The 22,241-nt window shown below is 39.6% G+C and overlaps 2 protein-coding genes across 2 annotated transcripts in view; one reads left to right on the top strand and one right to left on the bottom strand.

The window, feature by feature from the left end:
• Positions 1-1,129: 1,129 nt before the first annotated feature.
• Positions 1,130-17,872, bottom strand: PLAA (phospholipase A2 activating protein). The gene is made up of 14 exons (XM_084504479.1): positions 17,636-17,872; positions 16,702-16,895; positions 14,892-14,992; positions 14,683-14,803; positions 14,156-14,323; positions 12,989-13,124; positions 12,302-12,471; positions 11,177-11,334; positions 10,005-10,224; positions 7,870-7,938; positions 6,282-6,353; positions 5,516-5,617; positions 3,302-3,466; positions 1,130-1,808 (listed from the first exon to the last, which is right to left on the bottom strand). Exons 1-14 carry the CDS (start codon positions 17,785-17,787, stop codon positions 1,243-1,245), a joined length of 2,394 nt encoding a protein of 797 aa, XP_084360605.1. The 5' UTR covers positions 17,788-17,872; the 3' UTR covers positions 1,130-1,242.
• A 160-nt stretch (positions 17,873-18,032) lies between these two features.
• The window catches only part of IFT74 (intraflagellar transport 74), a 41,046-nt gene continuing 36,837 nt past the window's right edge, over positions 18,033-22,241 (top strand). Inside the window, exons 1-6 of the mRNA XM_084504184.1 lie at positions 18,033-18,408; positions 18,902-19,037; positions 19,551-19,599; positions 21,100-21,198; positions 21,375-21,435; positions 21,871-21,930. Coding sequence (XP_084360310.1) covers positions 18,292-18,408; positions 18,902-19,037; positions 19,551-19,599; positions 21,100-21,198; positions 21,375-21,435; positions 21,871-21,930 — 522 coding nt within the window. The 5' untranslated portion in view covers positions 18,033-18,291. The remainder of the gene's footprint in view (positions 18,409-18,901; positions 19,038-19,550; positions 19,600-21,099; positions 21,199-21,374; positions 21,436-21,870; positions 21,931-22,241) is intronic.

Below are 22,241 nucleotides of genomic sequence, written 5' to 3'. Positions count from 1 at the left end.
TGAGGGGAAAAAAAAGCTCTTGGTCACAACACCTTTCATAGCTGGTACAGCTGATGCAGACAAGTATTGTGATGAAGAGCTCATATGCCAGATAAAATTATCCATTTCTCCATGTTTCCCATCCATGAGTCTATATAAAATGCAACTTATTTTAAATCTTTTATTTTTCTTAAGAGACATGCGGAACATTGACCATCCTAGCTTTATCTTAACCCTAAACAAAAGTGTAATATATGCAGTTTTTCAATCCTTCAGGCACAAAAATATGCATAGGAAAACAGAAATTGTCACTAGTAATCTTACTAAATTTTAAGCAGATAGAGTTGGAATGACTAGTAAAAAATAATATCCCCTTTTCGAAGTGAACATCTTAGATCTGCTGGAAGACCCGTAAAATATCTCCCCTTTTCAAATTCACCACAGGTATCGTTAAAGCTACTTCATAAAACTGCACATTTCTAGTTTCCACAGTTGTCTGTACTATACACCTAAGTTTCCCTCCCACTCTCAACATAACCCATTTTTTATTGTCTAAATATATTCTGCCATACTTTAAAATAAGACTGTTGCTATACTAGTAAGATGTTCTTGTGCATTAAAAGCTGAAGTCATGTAAAAGACTTGTAGAGGTTTAGGAAATTTTGCAAACAAGATATTCACTTATCACTGAAGCACTATGTCTATACATCAGTTCAATGTTCTACCCCTCAAAAAGCCACCTATTTCTAGGTTTAGAAAAAAAAAAAAAAAAAAAAAGATACAGGAAGAGCCCTATTAGGTTTTATAAGGAAGTAGAAAAAAGATGATGGAAAATTACACGAATGCCACTTCCTTACTAGCATATTTGACCAGAGTTAATACAGCCAGTGTTAACTAATAAAGTGATGAAGAGCACCATTGAACTTAACAGCTCTCAGGGCTCCTTCTCTGCTGCCAAACACCGTGGTCAAGAAACAGTCCTTACACTGAATTGGGGAAACTTGGCTTGGGTGCAGATGAGATGGTATCACTGGATCACATCTAGATGACCTTTAAGCACTTGCAGATCTATTTCAATCTGAGCTACAAGAGAAGGGCTTCCTGCAAAGATCCTGTGCACTGCAGACTTCAGAAAAGCAGTCAAATGAAAAACAGTGTAAAAAGTTTTATTTGCTCTGTAACTCACAACAAATCAAGTCATCCACAGTATTTTCTCAGTTATATTCTGCATACACTGTATTTCCCAAGTGCTAATTAACACGATTACAGCAGATTAAGAACAAACCTACAGCATTCCTTTACTTTAGCCGGTTCTGATACAGAGGCATATTTTTTTATTTGGGAGTCAACTCCAAGAGACTTAGCTAATTGCACAGCATTTGTATCATCACTGATTAGCGTCCCCAGAGCCACAAGCAGTCTAAAAACAGCTTCAAGATCTTGAACAACTTCCATAACTGTGTTGATTACTGATAAACATTGAACTTTGCCCTCAGTGTTGTTGACTTTATGTAAACATACAGCATAGTTCAACGTCAGTGTGGCAAATGCAATGTGGATATTCTTATTATTGCCTGATGCAACTTCTATTGCTTGTGTCATTATTTCATCCCTCTGTTCCATCAAAAGCTTCTGGCCTGCCTGGTTGACAAAGCAATTGCAAAGAGCTCTAAGTGTCAACAGCTGGTTTGCTTGCTTTCCTCCAGGGTTCAGAAATTTGAGGAGAAGGCGGATAAATTGCACATGATCCTTTTCACCACAGAAGTTCGCATTCACAGTGGGATGCCTGACAGACAATCTAAGAATGTCTAGAGCTGGAAAGACAATATCTAAGAAACAAAAAAAATGTTTTAGTATTAGAATTGCATTATGTGCAAACATGCTGGTGAGTTTATTTCTGTTGGAGATACTCTTAAATCCCTAGCTTTCAGAACAGACAGTAACAGTTTCATGCAGAAAGTCAGATAAACCACAAATTATCAAAAAGTCATAAAAAGGTTGCACTGACAAACCATACTACTAATACTTCCAATAATGACAGAAAAAAATACGCTCCTTCAGATTGACACAGATCTTTTCAAGCAAGTCTTAGAAATCTTTCCGAAAAGCTGATCACTAACGCTGAAGGCAAATGCTGAACACAAAATACGCATAGTGACTAATCCAAAAACGTTTCTCAAAACTTAACTTAGTTACTGAATACTCCTGTACAGGCAGCGTATCAATTTGTCCTCACTCCATATCTTACAGTTTAGTGTAACTACCGAACTGTCTGCAGGAGAATGATGCTTTTAGGCTATCTTCAGCTGTTGGATATAACTTAGAAGAAAAATAAAAGATATTCTCAACTGATCAGCTGGGTATCATTAAGGAACCTAAATTTATAGTTTGTTCAGCAGTTCCTCTCAACTTCTCTGAATTTCAAATATATTTGGCTCTTCATGGCTACCACCACTATCCCACGCTTACAAACATAGCTAGGAAGCTGAACCTGCTGAGCTACCCACTGAGCAGTTTTTCCTGCAGATATGCAGCACGTTGCGAATTAAGACTTTGTACAATATAAAGTCTGATATGAAGACATTAGCCACCACCAGTTCCCAGCGCTACAGAATATAGCTTAAGTAATGTTATCCAATGAACAGCAATTTTTAATAAAAACAGTATTCTTCCTGTTAATAAACTTTTAACCTCAATTTTAAGAAAGCAGTTCATTTTAAACTGCATATTTAGCTATCCGTACATGCAACGCATCCTGTTTTTCCAGAATATTTACAAACAAAATAGTCTTTCCAACTGGTCCATCAGTACTGAAAATGTTATGTTATTAAATCAAATCATCTCCACTTGCATTTGTCAAAGAATGTTATTTCAGTAATCCAGACCACATAAACTAACTTCAGTAACTTCCAACTTCCACCATACTAAACAAGATATACATTTGAGATATTTCTTTTTCCTATAACTTACCTCTGTAATTTAATCTCTCATTTGATAGCAAGTTAGGACTCCAACTTTACACTTCTTTGCTCTATTTCCTAATAAGTTTCACAGCTCTGTCTTGAGGAAGCTCCTACTAACGAAATAACTGCAATCGATGTTTATATCAGGTGTCTCTTTTATCTTTACTGTTGTGCCAACAAAAGCAAACTGACTGCTAACTACCAATTCTCTGTTCTGTAAATAACTGTATGTCCTCTTCTGGGTTCTGTTTGGGTTATAGACTCTAGGAGACAGACTGTAACAGCCAGCAATAGTGTTCTGGTTCATGGTGGAAGTACCGATGAAACAACAATATAAACAAATAATTTCAAGTGTCTACCTTCTGGCCAGTTAACTGCTCTCCATAACGTTTGAAGCTGTTGAGGTGTAGGCGTTTCTGCAGAGCTGTTACATGTTGCAGACAATAACTTTTCTAGCATTATCAAGTCATCTTCTGTAAGCTTTTGTTCTTCAGTTGCAGTACCATTAAGTTCCTTTAGTTTGCCTGTAAGACCAATAAAAAGGTACAGTTTTCTGACATTACAGCTTAACAAATCCAGATCTTCAATAAAATACTACACTACAAAACACTTCAAAAAGAAGTTACAACTATTAAGATTGTTTAAAAATCTTTAATGAAACATTACTTCTCATCATTTCATCATATTTCTAAGTTTAATCATCACAGCAGGTGATGCTATAAAGCTTCTTCAATATTGAATCATTATGCTTCAATATTCGCATCTAAGCCTATGTGTAGGCACAGATGCAGAAAAGCATCCTAAGACCAATAGCTGTCAAAACTGAAATGTGATTCCTCTTTACTATTAGGGAGTAGAAACGAACTATTGAAACAAATGTATCAGGATAGTATGATCAGTATTTGTAGTTTCATTTGCTTAAGTGCCACACGCAAAATATGATTGCGCCTTGTTATGTATTCAAGCTTCAATCTAAATTAAAATCCAAGTCTTGGAAGTGGTATTATAATGTACAGCATTGAGCACCTGGCAATTGTGGTTCTTCCAGAATTGATGAGGGCCATATCAATAAACATGCCAGCAGGCAATATTACATTAGTACATCTTTATGTAATGAGTCTTAGAGCATGCACAAAAGTGAACTGTTTGCCCATTATGAAAAAAACATACAGCTATTAAATCTAGCCCTGTCCAGCTATATTTACAAATGTATTTAACCATGCACTGTTATAGGACTGCAGGAAACTCAGTAAATGTAGTTATCAGATTTCAAGCCTAAAAAAAACAAACCACCACATTAGGTCTATACTTAATTATCTCTGAAGAACACCGAACAGAAAGAAACAATTGCAGTATGTTTTGGGGATTAAATAAAAGTCGCTGCTTTGCTGCAACAGAATATGAAAGTCAACCATTCTTGAAGTTCTCCTTCTTAGTAAGTTCTGGACAAAGTTTTACTGCAAAATGTAAGCAAAACTAGGAGGAGGCTAGATCTTTTTATTAGTGACAACCTCATTTAAAAAAAAAAAAAAAAAAAAAAGTTTGCGAATCTCTTATCACCCTGAATAAGCATATACCTGCCCACCATAAAGAATACAGAGAAAGAGGGTATGACCAACTGAAGACTGACAAATACTTTTAAATAGAAAACGAAACCTGAACAATATGTAGGACAATAGAAAAAACAGTCAGCAGTCTGTCCTCTGCAAGAAGTTGGATAAAGGTGAAGGTATATGTTTTTTAAAAAGCAGTTCTTAAGTTTACTCATCAGACTACCTATAACATTTTCAAGTCCTGCATATAAAGCAGAGAGAAGGAAGGAAGAAATGGAAAAAAAGATTAGTAAAAGAATTTTAATGTGGAGATTCAAGGCAGGTACTGTATTTTCCTGCACTGTGGATGCAAACTAGTATACATAATCATACTAAAGCACTCCACAGAAACACAGTGAAACAAACTGAAGACAAATGGTACAGATTCTGTAGAATAGCTATGGGAAGTACAGAAGAGACTGTAGAATAGCAATAAAGATGGGGAAAGATGGAGAAATAGAAGGCAACAGCAACATTTATCAGAAGTGTGTAGTATTACTATACACTATTTTCTTTTTCTGTAATGCTGAATGTTCTGCTTAAATACAGAAGAGACCCTCTGAACCTGTGAAACTGCAGAATGCCTCACTTTAACACAGCTTAGATCACACTGTATGGCAACCTAGTGAACTGAAACTTTCATGTGCAAAACCAGAAAGAGACTGCATATGATGCACATATCCAGAAGCTGAAAAAAAATGCTCAGTGTTCAAATGTACCAGCTTGGTAAACAAGACATGGAACAGCAGACATAAGCTAACGGGGGAAAAGAAATTATATTCTGCATTAGATAGGAGTTCTTCTGAAAATTAATTGTATTCCTAAGCCTTCAAATCCTTAAAGTAATTAATGTAATTTTAAAAGGTCAAAACTGAGAATGAGTAGTAAAGCTATAGGAAATAATTGAGCTTTTTGAAAAGATCAAAAATTAAGTCACTTCAAACAAAACAAAAAAGCCATCCTTGAAATTAAAATACTGACCCAATATCTGTGTAGGATTGGCCTGGTCAAAGGTGACAGCATCTTTCTTCGGGAAATAAATATTTTCAGCTTTTGCTGCAGCAGATTGGTAAGCGCCCGTTCCTACATAAAGGAAATAAAAGAAGTTCAACAGCATATCAAAGTGTTTGACATAGAACAATACCCTACCAGTATGTCTAGATGGTGTCCAAAGGAGAGTAACAATGATGGTGAAGGGTACTGGAGGGGAAGATGCATGAGGACCTCTGGCGTCACTTGCTTTCAGCTTAGAGACAAGGAGACTGAGTCTGCAGCTTCCACAGAAGGGGAGCGGAGGGGCAGGTGCTGAGCTCTGTTCCCTGGGGACAGCGAGAGGACCTGAGGGAACAGCACGGAGCTGGGACAGGGGAGGGACAGGCTGGGGGTTAGGGAAAGGGTCTGCACCCAGAGGTGGTCGGGCACTGGGATGGGCTCCCCAGGGCAGCGGTCACGGTACCAAGCTTCTGGAGCTCAAGAAGCATTTGGACAGTGTGCTCAGATTTTATTTTTGGATGAGATGGGAGGTGGATACAATGGGTCCTTCTGACTCAGGGTATTCTGATTCTCTGATTCCTACATGTAAAAGGCTTTGTTCCCCTTATTTTCTCAGTAATTTCTAAAATAATTGGTTTCAATCTGCTCATTATGCTTAATTAAACATAAATTTGCAACAGCATAGAATTCATGTCAAAAGAAAAAAAAAAAAAAAGATCAGTGATGCTTTTTATAAACAGGCCTCATTTCTTACCTGTATATGGATCAACCCCACCCATTGGGGCTACTGCATTTGACGCGGAACCAGGAACATAGCGACCAGCACCTGAATGGGGAGGTTAGACTTTTTAAACACCACCAGTGGTAAAGAGGTAACATACCCACTTTCAGCCACTAGTTTTGAAATATCACTACTAAGGGTGTTATTTTGCTCTATGATAATTAAAAAGAAGTCCTTCAACTCTTCCTGAAATTTAAGGATTTTATCTGAATGCATGTGTAAGCATGGTGCTGGCAGTGGCAGCACGCACAAGCTAAGTGACCCACTGCTGAGAGACGTTCTGTCGTGCTCCCTGGCACCACTGCTGCCAAAACCCTTGGTGCAGGCAGAGGGTGCTGATGCCCAGGCCTGGCCTCTCCCTCTGCCTGGGGTACTGTTAGCGTCTCCTCAAGGAGCTGGGTTTTGGATGTGGTGCTGAGTCCTCAGGTGAAGGAGCTGCAGGGACAGGTGACAAGGCTGTGAACTATCAGTTCAGAAGAGACTGGCAAGGTGTTTGTATCTGCAGACAGAGCCCGAGTCACAAAATGCAAGGGAGAAGACAGCTGGAGATCATAGTGGGAGAGGTATGGAAAAAGACTGCCAAGATGGGGAATACTGTGGCTTTTGGCAACAGCAGGAAGGCTTCTGCTCCATATGTAGATCTGCACCTGCAGAGCAGACACTGTGCCCTGGCAGTGTTGAGGACAAACACCCAAAAGGGTGTTTGAGAACAGAGCCAGCTGAGACTGCACCTAATATCTGCAGAAATGGGAAAGGCAAGCAGTGGTGGGCAGCCTCCTTCTGCAGGGTATGGAGGCACCCATCTACTGATGTGACCTGTTACCTTGAGAGGTTGGTTGTTTGCTAGGAACCAGGATCCAGAAAGTCACAGAGACTGCCACAGCTTGCCAGGCCTTCAAATTTTTACCCCTGCTACTTTTCCACCCAGGCATCAATTATAATGCCATGAAAGACCTGGAGAGTATCAAGCAGCAAAAGAGCCCCAAGGACAAGTCTATGATTACAGGACCCTCTCCAAGGAGCAAAAACTATTAAGAAAGATAGTGTGTCTTTGTAAACAGGCTCATCACTATGAGAAGGGCTTTTAACTAGCAAAGACAGGAAGGGTTGGAATCTGAAATTTAGCACGGAAGGTACCAGTAACAGCCACATAAGATAAAAAGAGTAATAGGATAAAAACAAAAAACAAAACAAAAAAAAAAAAAAGAAAAAAAAGAAAAAAAACTAACTCTACGAAAATAGCCAATCCCAAGCTGGTCATGCATATAAGAGATGACAAAACGTAAGGTTTGAGAACTTAGTCCTCTACTGTAAAGGACAGAGTGGCACAAGGCAGACCAGACAAGCAGAGAGCTCTCTCCTCTACTAAACAGGTCTGGACAGGCTTTGACGTTTTTCACACCAGTGGAGACCACCTAACCAGTCTATCCCACACAGCTGCCCCAAAGGGAGCACTGCAACAAAGAGGGCTCTGGAGCCGAACACACGACAACTGAATGTGGTAACATACCTTAAATGCTGGCAAGACAAATTTCAGTAAGAGGTATGAATTTTACGTTACCTGTAAATGGATCTGCCCCAGGTACCGTACTTGATCCAGATGAAGAGCCTGGAACATAACGTCCAGCACCTGGTGAAACATACACCGCTTGATGTTACTAAAGTACTAATATTTTCAAATAGATGCAACTCAGAAATGAAGCCAAAAAAATCAAGTATGTCTCATGTCTTACTGTGGTGTTATGACAAATTTAATCCCCTCCACATACAGTTCTGCTAACATTGAACAAATTCTTCCTAATAATTTCAGGGCCCAAACTTTGTTTTCTAGGATATAAACACTGTGCATTTGGACACAGACAAATCAAAGGTATATGCATAAGTTTATACAACTGCAGTTCCATGAGATACATTTGAACCTGACTAACGGCCTGTATTCTTATTTGTAGTTCAATGCAGGAGTAAGATCTAGAATTATTTTCACTTTTTGTTCCTGCCTTCAACTTGGTAAAACTGGTTGAAATCTAGTTTATTTTGTAATACAATAGACAGGGTATAATCAATTAGCACATTTCAACTGATAATTAACTTTTTATAGTTCTCATTCACTGTCTGAAAAAGGGTCATTTATGTATTTCACTCAGTTTCATCCTTTGTCTAGTTGATTTTTTGTATTTCTTTCATTGCCTTAACAGCATCTGGCTACCTGTTACCCTCATATAAAAGGTTGGATTTTCTTACATTAGGAAACTGAGCCTAGGCTGAAAAATACAACCAGCCTGATTAGCATTTTGTTGAAAGATTTGATCTGACAAATATCTCACAGAGTTGACAAGTTTTTGCATTTTTGTTACGTCTGTCTGTGCCATGCCCTCCATGATTTGAGGACATGAAAGTCCTATACAGGAAGTTGAAGTTGAGGAACTGGGACACTGAAATCTGGATGATCAGACTGAGTTGGACTAAAAACTGGCTGAATAGATGTGCCCAGAAGCTGGTATTCAGTGGCAGGACATCTAGCTGGTAACCAGTAACTAGCACTGTACCCCAAACGCCAGTAGTGGATTCGATCTTGTTTCACATCTTCATTAATGATCTGGATGATGTGGTGGAGTGTATCCTCAGCAAGTTTGCACAAAAATGAGCGGATTGGCTGATTCTCCAGAGGGCTATTTTACCATCCAGAGAGATCTGGACAGTCTGGATATAAGGGCTGACAGAAACCTCTTTTAAGTTTGACAAGAAGTCCTGTACCCGGGGAGGAACAACCACCAAGAACCAGTATGTGCTAGGGACTACTGAAAGCAGGTTGGCAGAAAATGGACACCAAGTTGAACATGAGCCCGTGATCTGGCCACACTGCAAAGGAGGCTAATGGTATCCCAGGCTGCGTTAGGCAAAGTACTACCAGCAGGAGGAGGCAGATAATTCTTCCCCCTTCTACTCAGCACTGAGAAGGCCATGTTTGAAGTGTTGTGTCCAGTTCTAGGCTCCCTGGTATAAGAGAAACATGGACATAACAGAGAGTATAACAAAGGGCCACAAATATGATGAAGAGAATCATGGCTGAACCATCTCTCTTATGAGGGAAGATTTGAAAGATGGAACTATTCAGCCTGGAGGAGGCTCAGGTGGAGTCTTAGCAATGTATATAAATAGCTAGAGAAAGGGTGCAGAGAAGACAAAGTCAGTCTCTTTTCAGTGGTGCCCAGTGACAGAACAAGGGGCAATGGAAGTGAAATGAAACACAGGAGGTTCTGTCAGAACATCAGGAAATCCCTCCTCATTGTTCAGGTAACTTAGCACTGAAAGAGGTTCCTCAGAGAAGCTGTGGAGTCTCCCAGGCTGGAGGTACTGAGTAGGCACCAGGAAAACTGACTCCAGGTGGTCCTGCCTGAGCTTGGGGGTTAGACCAGGCAGCCTCCAGAAGGCAGCTTTCCAACCTCAGCCATTCTGTGACTTGGAAGTCTGCTTGTGAAATGACCCAAGCTGCTAGTCAAATATTCAATAATAGGTTTCAAGTTGCACTACAGCATACAAAATACTCTAACCCATTCTGCCACATTCATGCCCTACCCTTGTGAAGAAATATACTTACAGGGAAACTCAGTGCATAATATAACATGTTACAGTACACATCTTTACCTCTTTGTTACTTAACTTTTTAGTTGTGCACCATGAAGTTTAAATTTTTACCTGTAAAGGGATCTGAAAATTGTGTATTTGTATTTAACAGTGTTTGTCCCTTAGTGTTGTCCATAATAAACTTGGCCACCTGATCCAGAAACATTGGATTTAGATCATTCTTTTGCAGGAAGTTGTATGCAGTCAGCCAAGGATCATCAGTTATGTTGTATGGCAGTTTGTAGGAAGGTCCATTTTCATTTACATCAATAGTGAAAACATAATCATACTCCTTTAAGTAGAATAAAAAGAAGAACATATAAGAACTTTGTCAACACATTTGGCATAGAGATGTACCACACGCAGACTAATAATGACCCAGGGCTAAGCCTGAAAACATTAATAACGCTACTTGCAGATTGTATCAACAGCAGCCTCCAACAGAGGCTGGAAATAAAAGCCACTGAAGCTGCACCTTACACTTCCCAGAATTCTGTATCTCAGGAAAAGCAGGCTAGAACAATAGATCATGACAATGTATGTATAGATATATTACGAAGTAACAAAATGCATCACGTAACACTCATGGTCAGCTGTGGCTGCCTGAAGAGGTACAGGGTCATCAGATGCCTCAAAAAAACTTCAGGCCAGAACAAACACTTCTACTACTAAAAAAGAACCAAATCCTAAGACTTCTTTAAAGCATACAAGAGAAAATTAGTCTCTGAAACGCATTTTTCAAGTGGTGGCACAAGACAGATCTGTGTACACGTCACTACAGGAAATGTTCACTTTTTATCTGTCTTTACTCTCAAAAGACAAAGAAAAGGGTCACATGAAGCCTGGTACCTAATATTTCAGGTGACCCTTGCACCTCTCATTCTACATTGTAGGGTTCTCTCCTTTTGGAAGGGCAGTTAAAACTAACTTTACAATGTATTAACAATAAATACTAGAGATCTTGACCCTTTCTTTAATAGCTGGCAGTTGACCTTTCTGCAACATAATTTGTTTCTGCTAGCTTGCTGGTTTTACAAAATGCATTTCAAAGGTAAAACAGAAAATATTCATAATTCTACCTCTCAGTTTTAATAGATCAAAGACGTACAAAGAAGTATCAACAAATTCCTGTTTCCTAATTTACATTTTAGCTAAGTAAAGACCAGGATTATTATTTTTTTTTCAAACGTGAAATTACACATCTAACGTTGAAAGGAGTAAAGCTTATTAAAGGTTGTATATACCTTTCCTTCAAATAAAACCTTTCCAGACGTTTGTTGCGTGGCTCCAGAAGAACCAACGACATCACCAATCTTTATCCATCTTCCTTCACTAACACTCCACTGATATGCTTCAACTTTCCCGTTGTCTTTAATGAGCCGTGTCTGTCCATCTCTTGTTCCTGCAGACAGGAATATTTAACAGTTTTAAGAAATCTAAGAGTATGATTTACTTTAGAGGAGAAAAATAATGTCTTAAATAGCACTCCAGTTTAAGAATGAAAAGATGGTTCACCAGGATTTGAGGCCACAGCGTATCAAACTAGATACATGTAGTATCAAACTAGATACTACATATTACAACAAGAAGAGTGGAAATTCTGTGAATAGCATTTTATGGTTACAGTAATGGTATATGCCACCAGACTAAGTCATGAAAGCAGTCCTTAAGTATTTCAAAAGTTCACCATTTTCCCAGGGAGGTGACAATCAAGAAAGATGATACTCTCTCCCATGGTCTAACAAGATGGGAAGCTTCAATTTTAAGATTTATACCACTTGCCGATCAGAGCCAAGGGGTGAGGTTATTTCACCTGATATTTGTCTATTTAAGAGTAATCTTAACTACCAATGCTTCCAACTGTATCCCCTGTAACTTCCTGAGTACCTAGAAACTCTAAAGTGAGTTGATCAAGACAAACTGTTCAAGATGAAAGCTAAAGCATAGTATTTGTCTACTTTTCCTTAGGAAAAAAATTCTAGTCCTTTTGCAAAGTACATGACTGTCTTTTATTATTGACACAGGTGGCATAATAGATCTAAAACATCTTGAATACACTGCAGTGTCCTGTAACTGAGTTTTTTCTAAGTTATTTTGTAAGAGAAGTATTTTAGCCACTTTAGTCTAGAAAACACACATGTATATGTTAAGATGTACACATACAGACACATACACCTAAATATTTAAACTAGTCTTGACTCCAAAAGAGGAGATGAAAGGAAAGCAGAGCAAAATTGAGCTGTTTTCTTTTGTAACTCTACTGAACATGGTCAAAGCTTCCCCCCCACCACAGAATTTATGGAAAGTTTCAGTATCTCAGAACTAAGATCCAGAGGCAACTCTGACATAACAGAGGTAACATAACTTACCAGGTTCCTTAAGATGTTCTTTTCCAGGAAGGTCTTCAGCATTAATATCCCCTAAATCGCCAGTTTTAGGGTCAATGGATGCTTGGGAAAGCTCATTTTCAAAAGCTTGAATCTCCTCAGCACTCGCTGTTCTTTCCGAAGACTCTGTAAACACCCGTACAAATCCATCACTGAAGAGAGACAAAAACATTCAAAAAGAAATATTATTTTAAATGGCAAAATGATTACATACATTCTAATAGTGACTTCCATGTCATGAGAAACCATCCTTACTTCTAATAACCCTCTGCATTTTTTTTTTATAAAAAGAATTTGCCCTCATGCTAAAAAAAGCCCATAGGAAGACTTACATGGGTAACGTGAAACCCAATCTGTAGTACAGCTTTAAAGTCAAATTAGGATACGCCTATCAAATGTGTTCTTTATACAGTATCTGCAAGTCTATTCTCAGTCTACTCATAGTTTACCACATTACCAAGGAACTTACTCTTTAACTGTGTAATTCAATACCATAAGAATGACTTTTTGGCTGAATTATAGCACATACTTAAATTTAATCCCCACACACACTTTCATGACTGTATTTTCAAATATAATCAGAAATAAAAATCAAAGTGATGCACAAAATTTCACCCAGAGTTTTGCAAATTTAGATTTGAAAATGTACTGAAAGTAAAACCTGGATACCTTGCACCAACTACAATGTCACCATTGTCCAACACACAGCAGCACCACACAGACTGAGCTGGGAGTCTGATTGTTTGAGCACATTCCCCTTGTTTCCATATTCTAAGAGATCTGTCCTCTCCAGTAGTTACAAAATCTGCAAAGGAAAAAATAAAAAAGCTTTTAAAACGTATTTTCGTGTATTATGATAGTAGATGCCTTTTTACAACTTAGTATCTAAAAATTAAAATAGCAAAAGAACTTTTCTACAATTCAATACTTCTCTCAATCACAAGAAGAGAGCTAAAAGAAAGCCACTGCAGAGCTATCTTCTCAAAAAAAAAAAAAAAAGAAGTGCATAAATTGCAGACTGAGCAGCCAGACAGGGAACGAAATTGTCTGTGGCAAAAGATCACCTCCTCCTCCAAATTGTTTAAACAAAGAACTTGGGAACTATCATTATTTTGTCTTACACTGCACTTCCAGAGTACCACAGTTCAGGAAACATGCATAAGGCATTCTCAAAAGCAGAGATCGAACTTCAGGCATCTCCTCTACGAGGGGTTTCAAGACGGAAGAGATTTATGATGTACACATGTCATACCTACACATTCACTTTACCCTCCGAACAAATGTGCAAGTCCATTTGTACGCATACACTACACAAAGGTCACTGACTTAGAATTTCTTCTGCAACCATCTGCGACAGCCAGTTCTGAACCTCCAAACCTCTAGCTCTAAAAACAAACGCATAAGGCATATAGAGAAAATCCCTGAACTAAACTATTTATAAACTACTTTGAAAACTTCCTGTGCAAATATTGAAATTTGTATTACGTCAAACTGCTAAGCCACACAAACCATTTTAACACCCTGAAACAGTGCTGAAATACAAGTGGCAACCCAGATGGTATTTTGTCCATTTGTTTGCCAAAGTTTCACTTGAGCTTTATAATTAGGTTTAATCTAGGACCTTTCATCTCACCTCAAAGAGCAAGTCTGCCAGAGACATGATTTTCTGTCAATCACAGAAATTTCTTATTACTTACACAAAAAGAAAAAAAATTAAAAAGTGAATGAAACACTACCCGAGTTCTTTGGTTATGGCAGCTCCATTGAACTACTGAATGCCTCATCTGCCATTTTATTTTGGAACGATATGGGCTAAATCTCAAAAAATAAACTTACCTTTACAATGAGGGAAAACAGATATGCTGTATATATAATTTGTATGTCCATAATACACCTGCAGACACTTGCCAGAGATCTGCCACCTTCGAACACTAGCATCATTAGCACAGGAAAGGAATTCCATTTCACTGAGAATGGCTAACCCTCTCACACAATCTTCATGTCCTTTGTAAAAGAAAGGAAAACTTTTAATGGTGCTTTTCTTTCCATTACCAGCAGCATACCATTTCACACACCTATATATACTGATAACCAATTTTCATTATGGAAGCACTCAAAAAAAAAAAAAAAAGCAATTCATTGCTTAATATCTTGTGGAAATAAGTACAATGCTTATAGAAGGGATGTGATTTCCAGGCAACCTGAGATACTTTAAAAATTCTGCCTAAAAATGGTTCAATTTACATAAGGCTTTGAGTTTTTTGTTTGTTTTTGTTTTGTTGGTTTTTTTTTGTTTTGTTTTGTTCTGTTTTGTTTTTTTTTTTGTTAATCTTGATGAAACTACTAACTGCAACAATATTTACCAGTGAATGTTCTTTCACATCTGCCTGCCTTCCACAGCTTTATGGTTTTGTCAGCTGAACCGGTCAACATTAATCCCTGTTCAGGCAGTATTTTCACTGCCCATATTGCAGCTGTGTGACCCTGAAAAAAAAATAAAACAAGGACAACAATATTGTTAGACTTGTAAAAGTCAGTATGTATTTTATATTCATGCAGAAGAACTTCATACCTGTAATGTCATCATACATCTGTCATGCAACCAGACTTTTGCTGTTGTATCCCATGATCCACTTAATAATGTGCCAAATTTTCCAGATGAAAGGCTGCAAACTGGAATAAACATTCAGATCAACAATGACATGTCTCTTGCACTGTAGCAAATCTTATGCTAGCAATTTTAAATTAATTATTTAAGGACTTCTGCTTGGTATTAAAAGCATACCTAACATCGAGGAGTTCAGGGAAAGATTAAGTGTAGAGGTACAGCAACCTCGAAAGGAACCACTTAAAAATCTCCTCACTTCAGATGAGGAAACTGCAAATCTTTTTACCATTCATATTCCATAATTTCTTTCAGTACCTGATCTCTTCTCAAGAGAAAATATGTTGACAAACAGCACAGATAATCAAGAAAAATTATTAATACAAGGATTTAGATTTAAGATTACCAACAAAGTCAAGATTTCATCAACATTATCGGGTTATGTCCTCACAGAACAAGACTTCATGCCAAAAATACTTCACTCTTCTTCTTGGATGGCAAAATCATACCACCGAGAAACTGTACTAACATTTGAAGATTTATTTAACATGGATATGATTTGCAAATGCTCCACTAATGCAGAGCTATAAAACTGAAAAAGAATAGTGCTAATAAAGCACAATAAAAACTATACAAAGTAACAACAATAAAAACTATACAAAGTATACAAAACTATATAAGCCATAAACAGAATTCACTGTCCATCTGAAAATTCGAAAAAGAAAGCACAGCCTTTTGTTTCTTGACTCTGAAATCTGATTTTCCTTTTTTTAATGTTTTGCATTACTGTAAGAATTGCCTCAAATACTTTCTTGTAATGGAATCCATAACATACCTCATATAATGCCTCATCCCGTTTTGCACCTCTGAAGGGAACATGCCAACTATTCTTTTATCTACTCAATCATCCTAGGTTTCCTTTTATAGAGTGTAAATTATTCCATACCTTCTGACACACTGACATTATTCTGGTATCATTTTACCTGTTTCTCAGAGCAGCCCAAGAGGCTTATAATGCAGAGACAGAAATTTTTGGTGCTGTGTTACTTTCCATGTTACTTTCAAGCTGGTCTCAAGAGCCCTTATTTAATATAGTAAAAGAGACCCAAAACCTTCCAGTCTTGAAGTGATTACTTCTGACACCCCATAATTACAAGATGATGCTGTTCAAAGGTCTTTAAAATACTAGATCAGCTCATGAAAAAATAAACATAGCATGCTACTGTAAAAATTGCCCAACCTTTTATTTGATGGCTCAAGAAAAGTTATCGGTTTAATATGTCACACGCTGCACTGACCTGACTAAAGAGATGAACTTTCTGCAGCGACCTTTTAGGCTTCACCACATATTTAAAGCACCAATTAATATGAGATCCCCATTTAGATAATGAAATGGGCAGTGAACATTTGTTTATTTAGGAAGCTCGCTTCTTCTATTTCTGTGTATTTTTATATATGTGTATATATCTTACTTCAGAGAAGATGAAATTAACTGCTTCAACCCTTGACAACAGGGCCACCATTCTGTGAATTGCCATGTGATCACTTATGCATCAAATGCTCAAACACCGATCAGTGTTAACTCAGAAGTCATTGTGACAAGCTGTCACTGTGTGAAATGAAATTATAAAAAAAGCTATTTTACACAAGCCATAATCAGAAAGTTAGGTACATTAAGTATCAAAGAAATTACAATTCAGTTTTATAACTTCGTTTCCTGTCTAATGAACCTCATTAACGTTTATATAATAAACTCAAAAAAAATATTACTACATACCTGCATTCTTATGACCCTTAAGGACGTAAAGGGGAGCTGTGCTGTCAACTGTGAAAATGCAAATATTATGATCATTGCCACCAGTTGCAATCAGCCCACGAGGATAGAGGTCACTTGGAGGTATGATGCACACACAAGATACAAAATTTGAGTGGCCACGCATACAGTGCATTTCAGTAAAACCCCTGTTAAGACTAAACATATGCGATAATCAGTTGAGAGTCATGACAGAAACAGTACTTTTTTTGAGGCACTGAACTACACCGGGCATTTTATATTCCAGCTCTTGAATTAGTAACTATCCTTGCAGCGTGCCTACTCTGGATGACCTAGAAAGAATGAAAACTTGGAGAAAAACTGCACTCCAGCATTCCAGACCAAAAAGCAGTATTTAAAGCTCTCCACGTACTTTTCTTTTTTTTTTTTTCCAGTCACAGAATCCTGGTATAACTTCATTTTGTTGTTTACTGCTCAGTTGCAAACACTGTGCCCCCAGTTTCACAGGATCACAGCGCAGTTTGGGTTGGAAGGGACCTCAAAGGCCACCCAGTTTCAACCCCTTGCCATGGGGGGGGGGACACCTCCCACCAGACCAGGCAGCCGACAGCCCAGCCCAGCCTGGTGTTGGGCACCTCCAGGGACGGGGCACCCTCAGCTTCCCTGCACGTTCTGGCGCCTCACCCCCCCCCACGGCGGGGAATTGCTTCATCACACCCGCCCTAAACACCAAACTTTCGGCTTAAAGCTGCTCCCCCTTGCCTCGTCGCTCCCTGATAAACAGCCCTTTCCCATCTCCAGGTACAGCTCGGCATTTAACCAAAATTTCACCACACGCAGCTGCATTTGTGAGACCTCCCCCCCCCCTCCCTCCACCACCACCACCACACGAGTAACGGCCGGCGTCCGCCGGGGGGGGGGGGACGGCAGCGCTCACCCGTCGGGAGCCCAGAGCCGCGCCGTGCGGTCGCGGGAGACGGAGACGAAGCCGCCGTCGGGGAAGATGCCTCGGGCGAGGCCGCGCACGTCCTGCTGGTGGCCGGGCAGCGAGCAGCGCAGCCGGTAGGCGCCGCCGGCGTCGCCCGCCATGGCCGTGAGAGCGGCGGAGGCCCTGACGCAGCAGCTCCCCGCCCGCCGCCACTGCCGGAACGCGCCGCGCTCCGCGCCGGAAGAGGAGCCGCCCGCCGTGCCGGCGGCGGGGAGGAGGCGGAACTATAAGTCCCAGCAGGCAAAGCGGCGCGCGGAGGGTGGAAGAGGCCGCGCCGCCGCCGCGAGGCAGCATGGGAGTTGTAGTCTGGTTGGGAGTGGGGGGGGGGTGTTGGCGGCGTTGCTGGGAGACCCGTGGCGGTGCGCGGCATGGCGGCGGCCCGCTGAGGGGACGGGGACAGCGGGGGCCAGGGGCCCGGCCGTGCCTTGCCGTGCCGTGCCCCAGGCGTCCCGCAGGGTGTTTATTCAGCTATTGAGAAGGGGGAGAATTAAATTTTTAACGAGTCGGCCTCTGGTCGCCCCAAGCCAGCTTTCCACGTGCAAGGGCTGTTCCCCGTCCCTCCTGGTTTCCTGCTCTCCAGGGAGGGGTCCCAAAGGCCACAAAATATGGCCAGTGGGCACAGGCCGCCCGCAGCTCGGCCCTCTTCGAGAGCAGGAGTGGGGCTGGCAGCACGGCCGGCCTCTTCGTCACGGACTCCATCAGCAACCAGGATAGGAACAGGGGTATGTTTAAAAAAAAAAAAAAAAAGAAAGAAAAAAAAAGAGAAATAAAAAATTGAACGTCAACTTTGGTATCTTTACACTATCTCTTTTGGTATCTTTTTGGTATCTTTGGTATCTAATCTCCATGACTGGAGAGAAATTTTCTCAGGAAGAGTTGAAAGATTTCCAGTCAGAGAGAGTTTTGTGATTTGGGCTGAGAGAGGTAAGGGCACTCTTCCATCGAGACTTCCATCTGGGAGATCTTGGTGTTGATGTCACATAGGGTGAACAAGGAACACAGCAATCGCAGTCATCTCTTACTTCAAGAGGTGATCTTGTACCTTTCTACAGCAGACGTTTGTCTGAAGCTTTGTTTACGTGAACAGCTGTAAATCTAAAAGTTTCCTGCTTGGAGTGTTTAAGAGAGTGACTCAAGCTTTGGCAATTACAGAAGGGTAATAAAATCACAATTCAGCATTGGGTTTTGTTTGTTTGTCTGTTTGTTTTCTTCTAGATGCCTCCTAGTACCTCAAGACCTGGTTCTCGTGGTGGTCCTTCAACTGCTAGCGGAATTTTATCATCTCAGATTAAAGTTGCAGACCGCCCAGTGACACAACAAGGATTAAGTGGAATGAAAACTGGAATGAAAGGTATTTTCTGTTGAAAATAGCTATCAAAGTGTCTAAAAAAGTTCTGGAGAAATATTTATGGTTTAAAGGAAAACTTTTCATAGTTGTATAAATTGCAGGGTGAATAGCTGTGACTACAAAATGTAACAGAAAGGAAAGGAAGATGAATGCATCCTCCCTCCTTTGTTTTTGGCCATTAGAGATGACAAAGGCTTTTCTGTGCCCACGCTTCCTATATGATTTTTATATCTATTTAAAAATCATTAGAATAGATTAGAATACAACAGGATACATTTTATCTTCTTCCAGCACTACAGAATAATTAAAATACTTTGTTGCATTGTAAATATTCAAATAGCTAAAAAAATACTGTTTGTTTTCATAAAAGTCCAAAGTGAATTTCTGCCTTCATTTGTTTTAACAAAGTAAAATCTACTGTCTCTGCCTGTAAAATCTGCATGTTGTTTTCCTAATTTGCAGTTAATCAGAATGTGTTGCTTTCTAATGAACTGTCATCGTACTCTCCTTTGTCAGGTCCTCAGAGACAGATAATGGATAAAACGTATTATCTTGGACTGCTGAGGTATGTCTTAAAAATACATTCAAATTGTGGAAGGCTTCATGCTCTGTTCCCTTTCTGGCATAAAGGTAGAGCTATTCTTAATAATAGCATGGGATGAGTGGTGTTCACTGTTAATGAAATCTGTTCTGTTATAACACATAAGAAGGTCATTTTGCAGGTAGTTTGTAGAAGAGGAATGTTATGCTTATGTCCAAGTACAAGATTTCTTTGACATTTTGTTATTAGTCTTGTTAAGTTAAATGCACTCCTGCAGCGTTAGTTCCAGAAGCATCAGTGATTTTGAACTTGCACCTGTCGCATAGCTCCAACTGTAAGACATAGTATCTTGAACTAAGTACTTTTTCAGTGCATGCTTCAGGTGGTTTGCTTGAATTATGCATTCAGTTGGCAATGACAAAAACATGTGCTCCATTGTCAGTTGGCCACATTGCAGTATTGAATAATCAATCCTAAAAGATGTTGTTCTATACAGGGATGATACAGCATCCTTCCACAGATTGTGGATGATTTTTTTTTTCTGGTCCATCTGAGAAGGATTCATGTCTCTTTCACCAGAAGCAACAAAAAGCTAATTAAAACATTTTATTTCATGTCGAGGTTTTCTAATGATTTCACAAAATCACAGAATCGTCTAGGTTGGAAGAGACCTCCAAGATCACCTAGTCCAACCTCTGACCTAACACTAACAAGTCCTCCACTAAGCCATATCCCTAAGTTCAACATCTAAACGTCTTTTAAAGACCTCCAGGAATGGTGACTCAACCATTTCCCTGGGCAGCCCATTCCGATGCTCTCAGTAAAGAAGTTCTTCCTAACATCTAACCTAAAACTCCCCTGGCGCAACTTAAGCCCATTCCCCCTCATCCTGTCACCAGGCACGTGGGAGAACAGACCAACCCCCACCTCGCTACAGCCTCCTTTAAGGTGTCTGTAGAGAGCGATAAGGTCACCCCTGAACCTCCTCTTCTCCAGGCTGAACAAGCCCAGCTCCCTCAGCCGCTCCTCATAGGACTTGTTCTCCAGGCCCCTCACCAGCTTCGTCGCCCTTCTCTGGACTCGCTCGAGAACCTCCATGTCCTTCTTGTAGCGAGGAGCCCAAAACTGAACACAGTACTCGAGGTGCGGCCTCACCAGAGCCGAGTACAGGGGGACAATCACTTCCCTAGCCCTGCTGGCCACACTGCTTCTTATACAAGCCAGGATGCCGTTGGCCTTCTTGGCCACCAGAGCACACTGCTGGCTCATATTCAGCCGACTATTAGCCAATACTCCCAGGTCCTTCTCTGCCAGGCAGCTATTCTTACAATTTTATGTGATAGAACCACTTTATTTTTTCCCCTCATTTCTCTAGCTTTTCTCAGAAATAGTTGTCAGAAATTTGGTACTCTTTGATAAAGAGATACTTACTGCACATCACTTAGAGTAAAATGCTGTTTCTTTTTTAGCTGTGTTTTAGCTGTATATTTAAGTTTCAGTAAATCTTTTGTTTATTTTTTGCAGGAGCAAAACAAATGAACTCACAACAGAAATTAGCAAGCTGCAGGAAGAAGTAGAAATGTACAAGCAAGAGAAATCAGTCTATTTGTCATATGAAAAAAGGTGAGCTGTGTCGCAGCTAATACAAAGTTACCTTTCTCAGCCACAAGACTTTGTTCTAGGCTGTTTTCACCTTTCACAGACTTCAGGGAATCATTACATATTTTTTTGTTGTTGTTATTTCATTTTTATTATATGATGCTTCCTGTCTGAATTTTGGCTTCTTGTTTTGTGTTTAGGGCAGAGGCTCTAGCTGGTGAAATCAAAGAATTTCAAGGTCAGCTAGCAGACTACAACATGGTACGCTGCTATCAGCTTCTGATACTGAACAGTCCCTTGTCTCCTTCACTTCATCCTGTTTTTGCTTAAATTCAACATCTTTTTTTATCGATGTTCCTGTTTAAAAGTTTACTGGTTAGTACTGTGTTTATTCAGATACTGGGAAAGAAAAAATGGGAACTAAAGAAAACAAGAAAGATAGGAGAAGCAGTTGCATTTAAGAAATGACTGCTGCATATTGTTTGTGCGTTTGTACAGCTACATATAATGAGAATTACTTCTGAAAACTATGTGTAATCTATGCAGATTCACAAATCATTTTTTTTCCTTTTGCAATAATAGATATCTGTTGTGTTTTCATGAGTGTTTTGCAAGTTGCTCCTTTTCTCTGTGTGTATAATTACAAAAAAAAAAAAAAGAAGAGTGCCAACAGGTTGGAATTCTATCTCATTTCAGGTTGTGGATATACTTAACACCAATACAGATGTGGCGGAAGTGATTCATGATTACAATATGGTAAGAATTAGGGTGCTTGCTACATTTTAACAATGCAATGGCATATATTACATTTTTGGTACTTTGAACATGACATGTATAAAAAAGCAAATCACTCATTTAAAACTTACACAATTTTTTCCAGTTAAATTGCCCATAGTACTTGACAGTGTTCTTTGTAGTGAGACAGCTGTCTAAAGCATTGTCTTCAAAACCACATGACAATGCTTCTGTGTATTAGGTTTAAGAAGGCTGTGTTCCCACCTCAAATTTCAAGTGTTCAAATACATTATTTATGTGACTAAGCATAGAATGGTAGTCTTATGAAAGGC

The sequence above is a fragment of the Aythya ferina genome (assembly GCF_964211825.1).
Source record: "Aythya ferina genome assembly, chromosome: Z".
Lineage (NCBI taxonomy): Eukaryota > Metazoa > Chordata > Aves > Anseriformes > Anatidae > Aythya > Aythya ferina.
Note: the sequence above shows the minus strand (reverse complement) of the source record. Positions and strands in the feature narration are given on the sequence as shown.

Bases quoted from the DNA above. Each gene is read 5' to 3' on its own strand.
- PLAA (XM_084504479.1), bottom strand. From the start codon at position 17,787: ATGGCGGGCGACGCCGGCGGCGCCTACCGGCTGCGCTGCTCGCTGCCC. The intron at 16,896-17,635 runs GTGAGCGCTGCC...GCATATGTTTAG, and splicing joins CGGCTCTGGGCTCCCGACGG to TCTTAACAGGGGTTTTACTG. The intron at 12,472-12,988 runs GTATCCAGGTTT...GTCTCTCTTCAG, and splicing joins GACATTGTAGTTGGTGCAAG to TGATGGATTTGTACGGGTGT.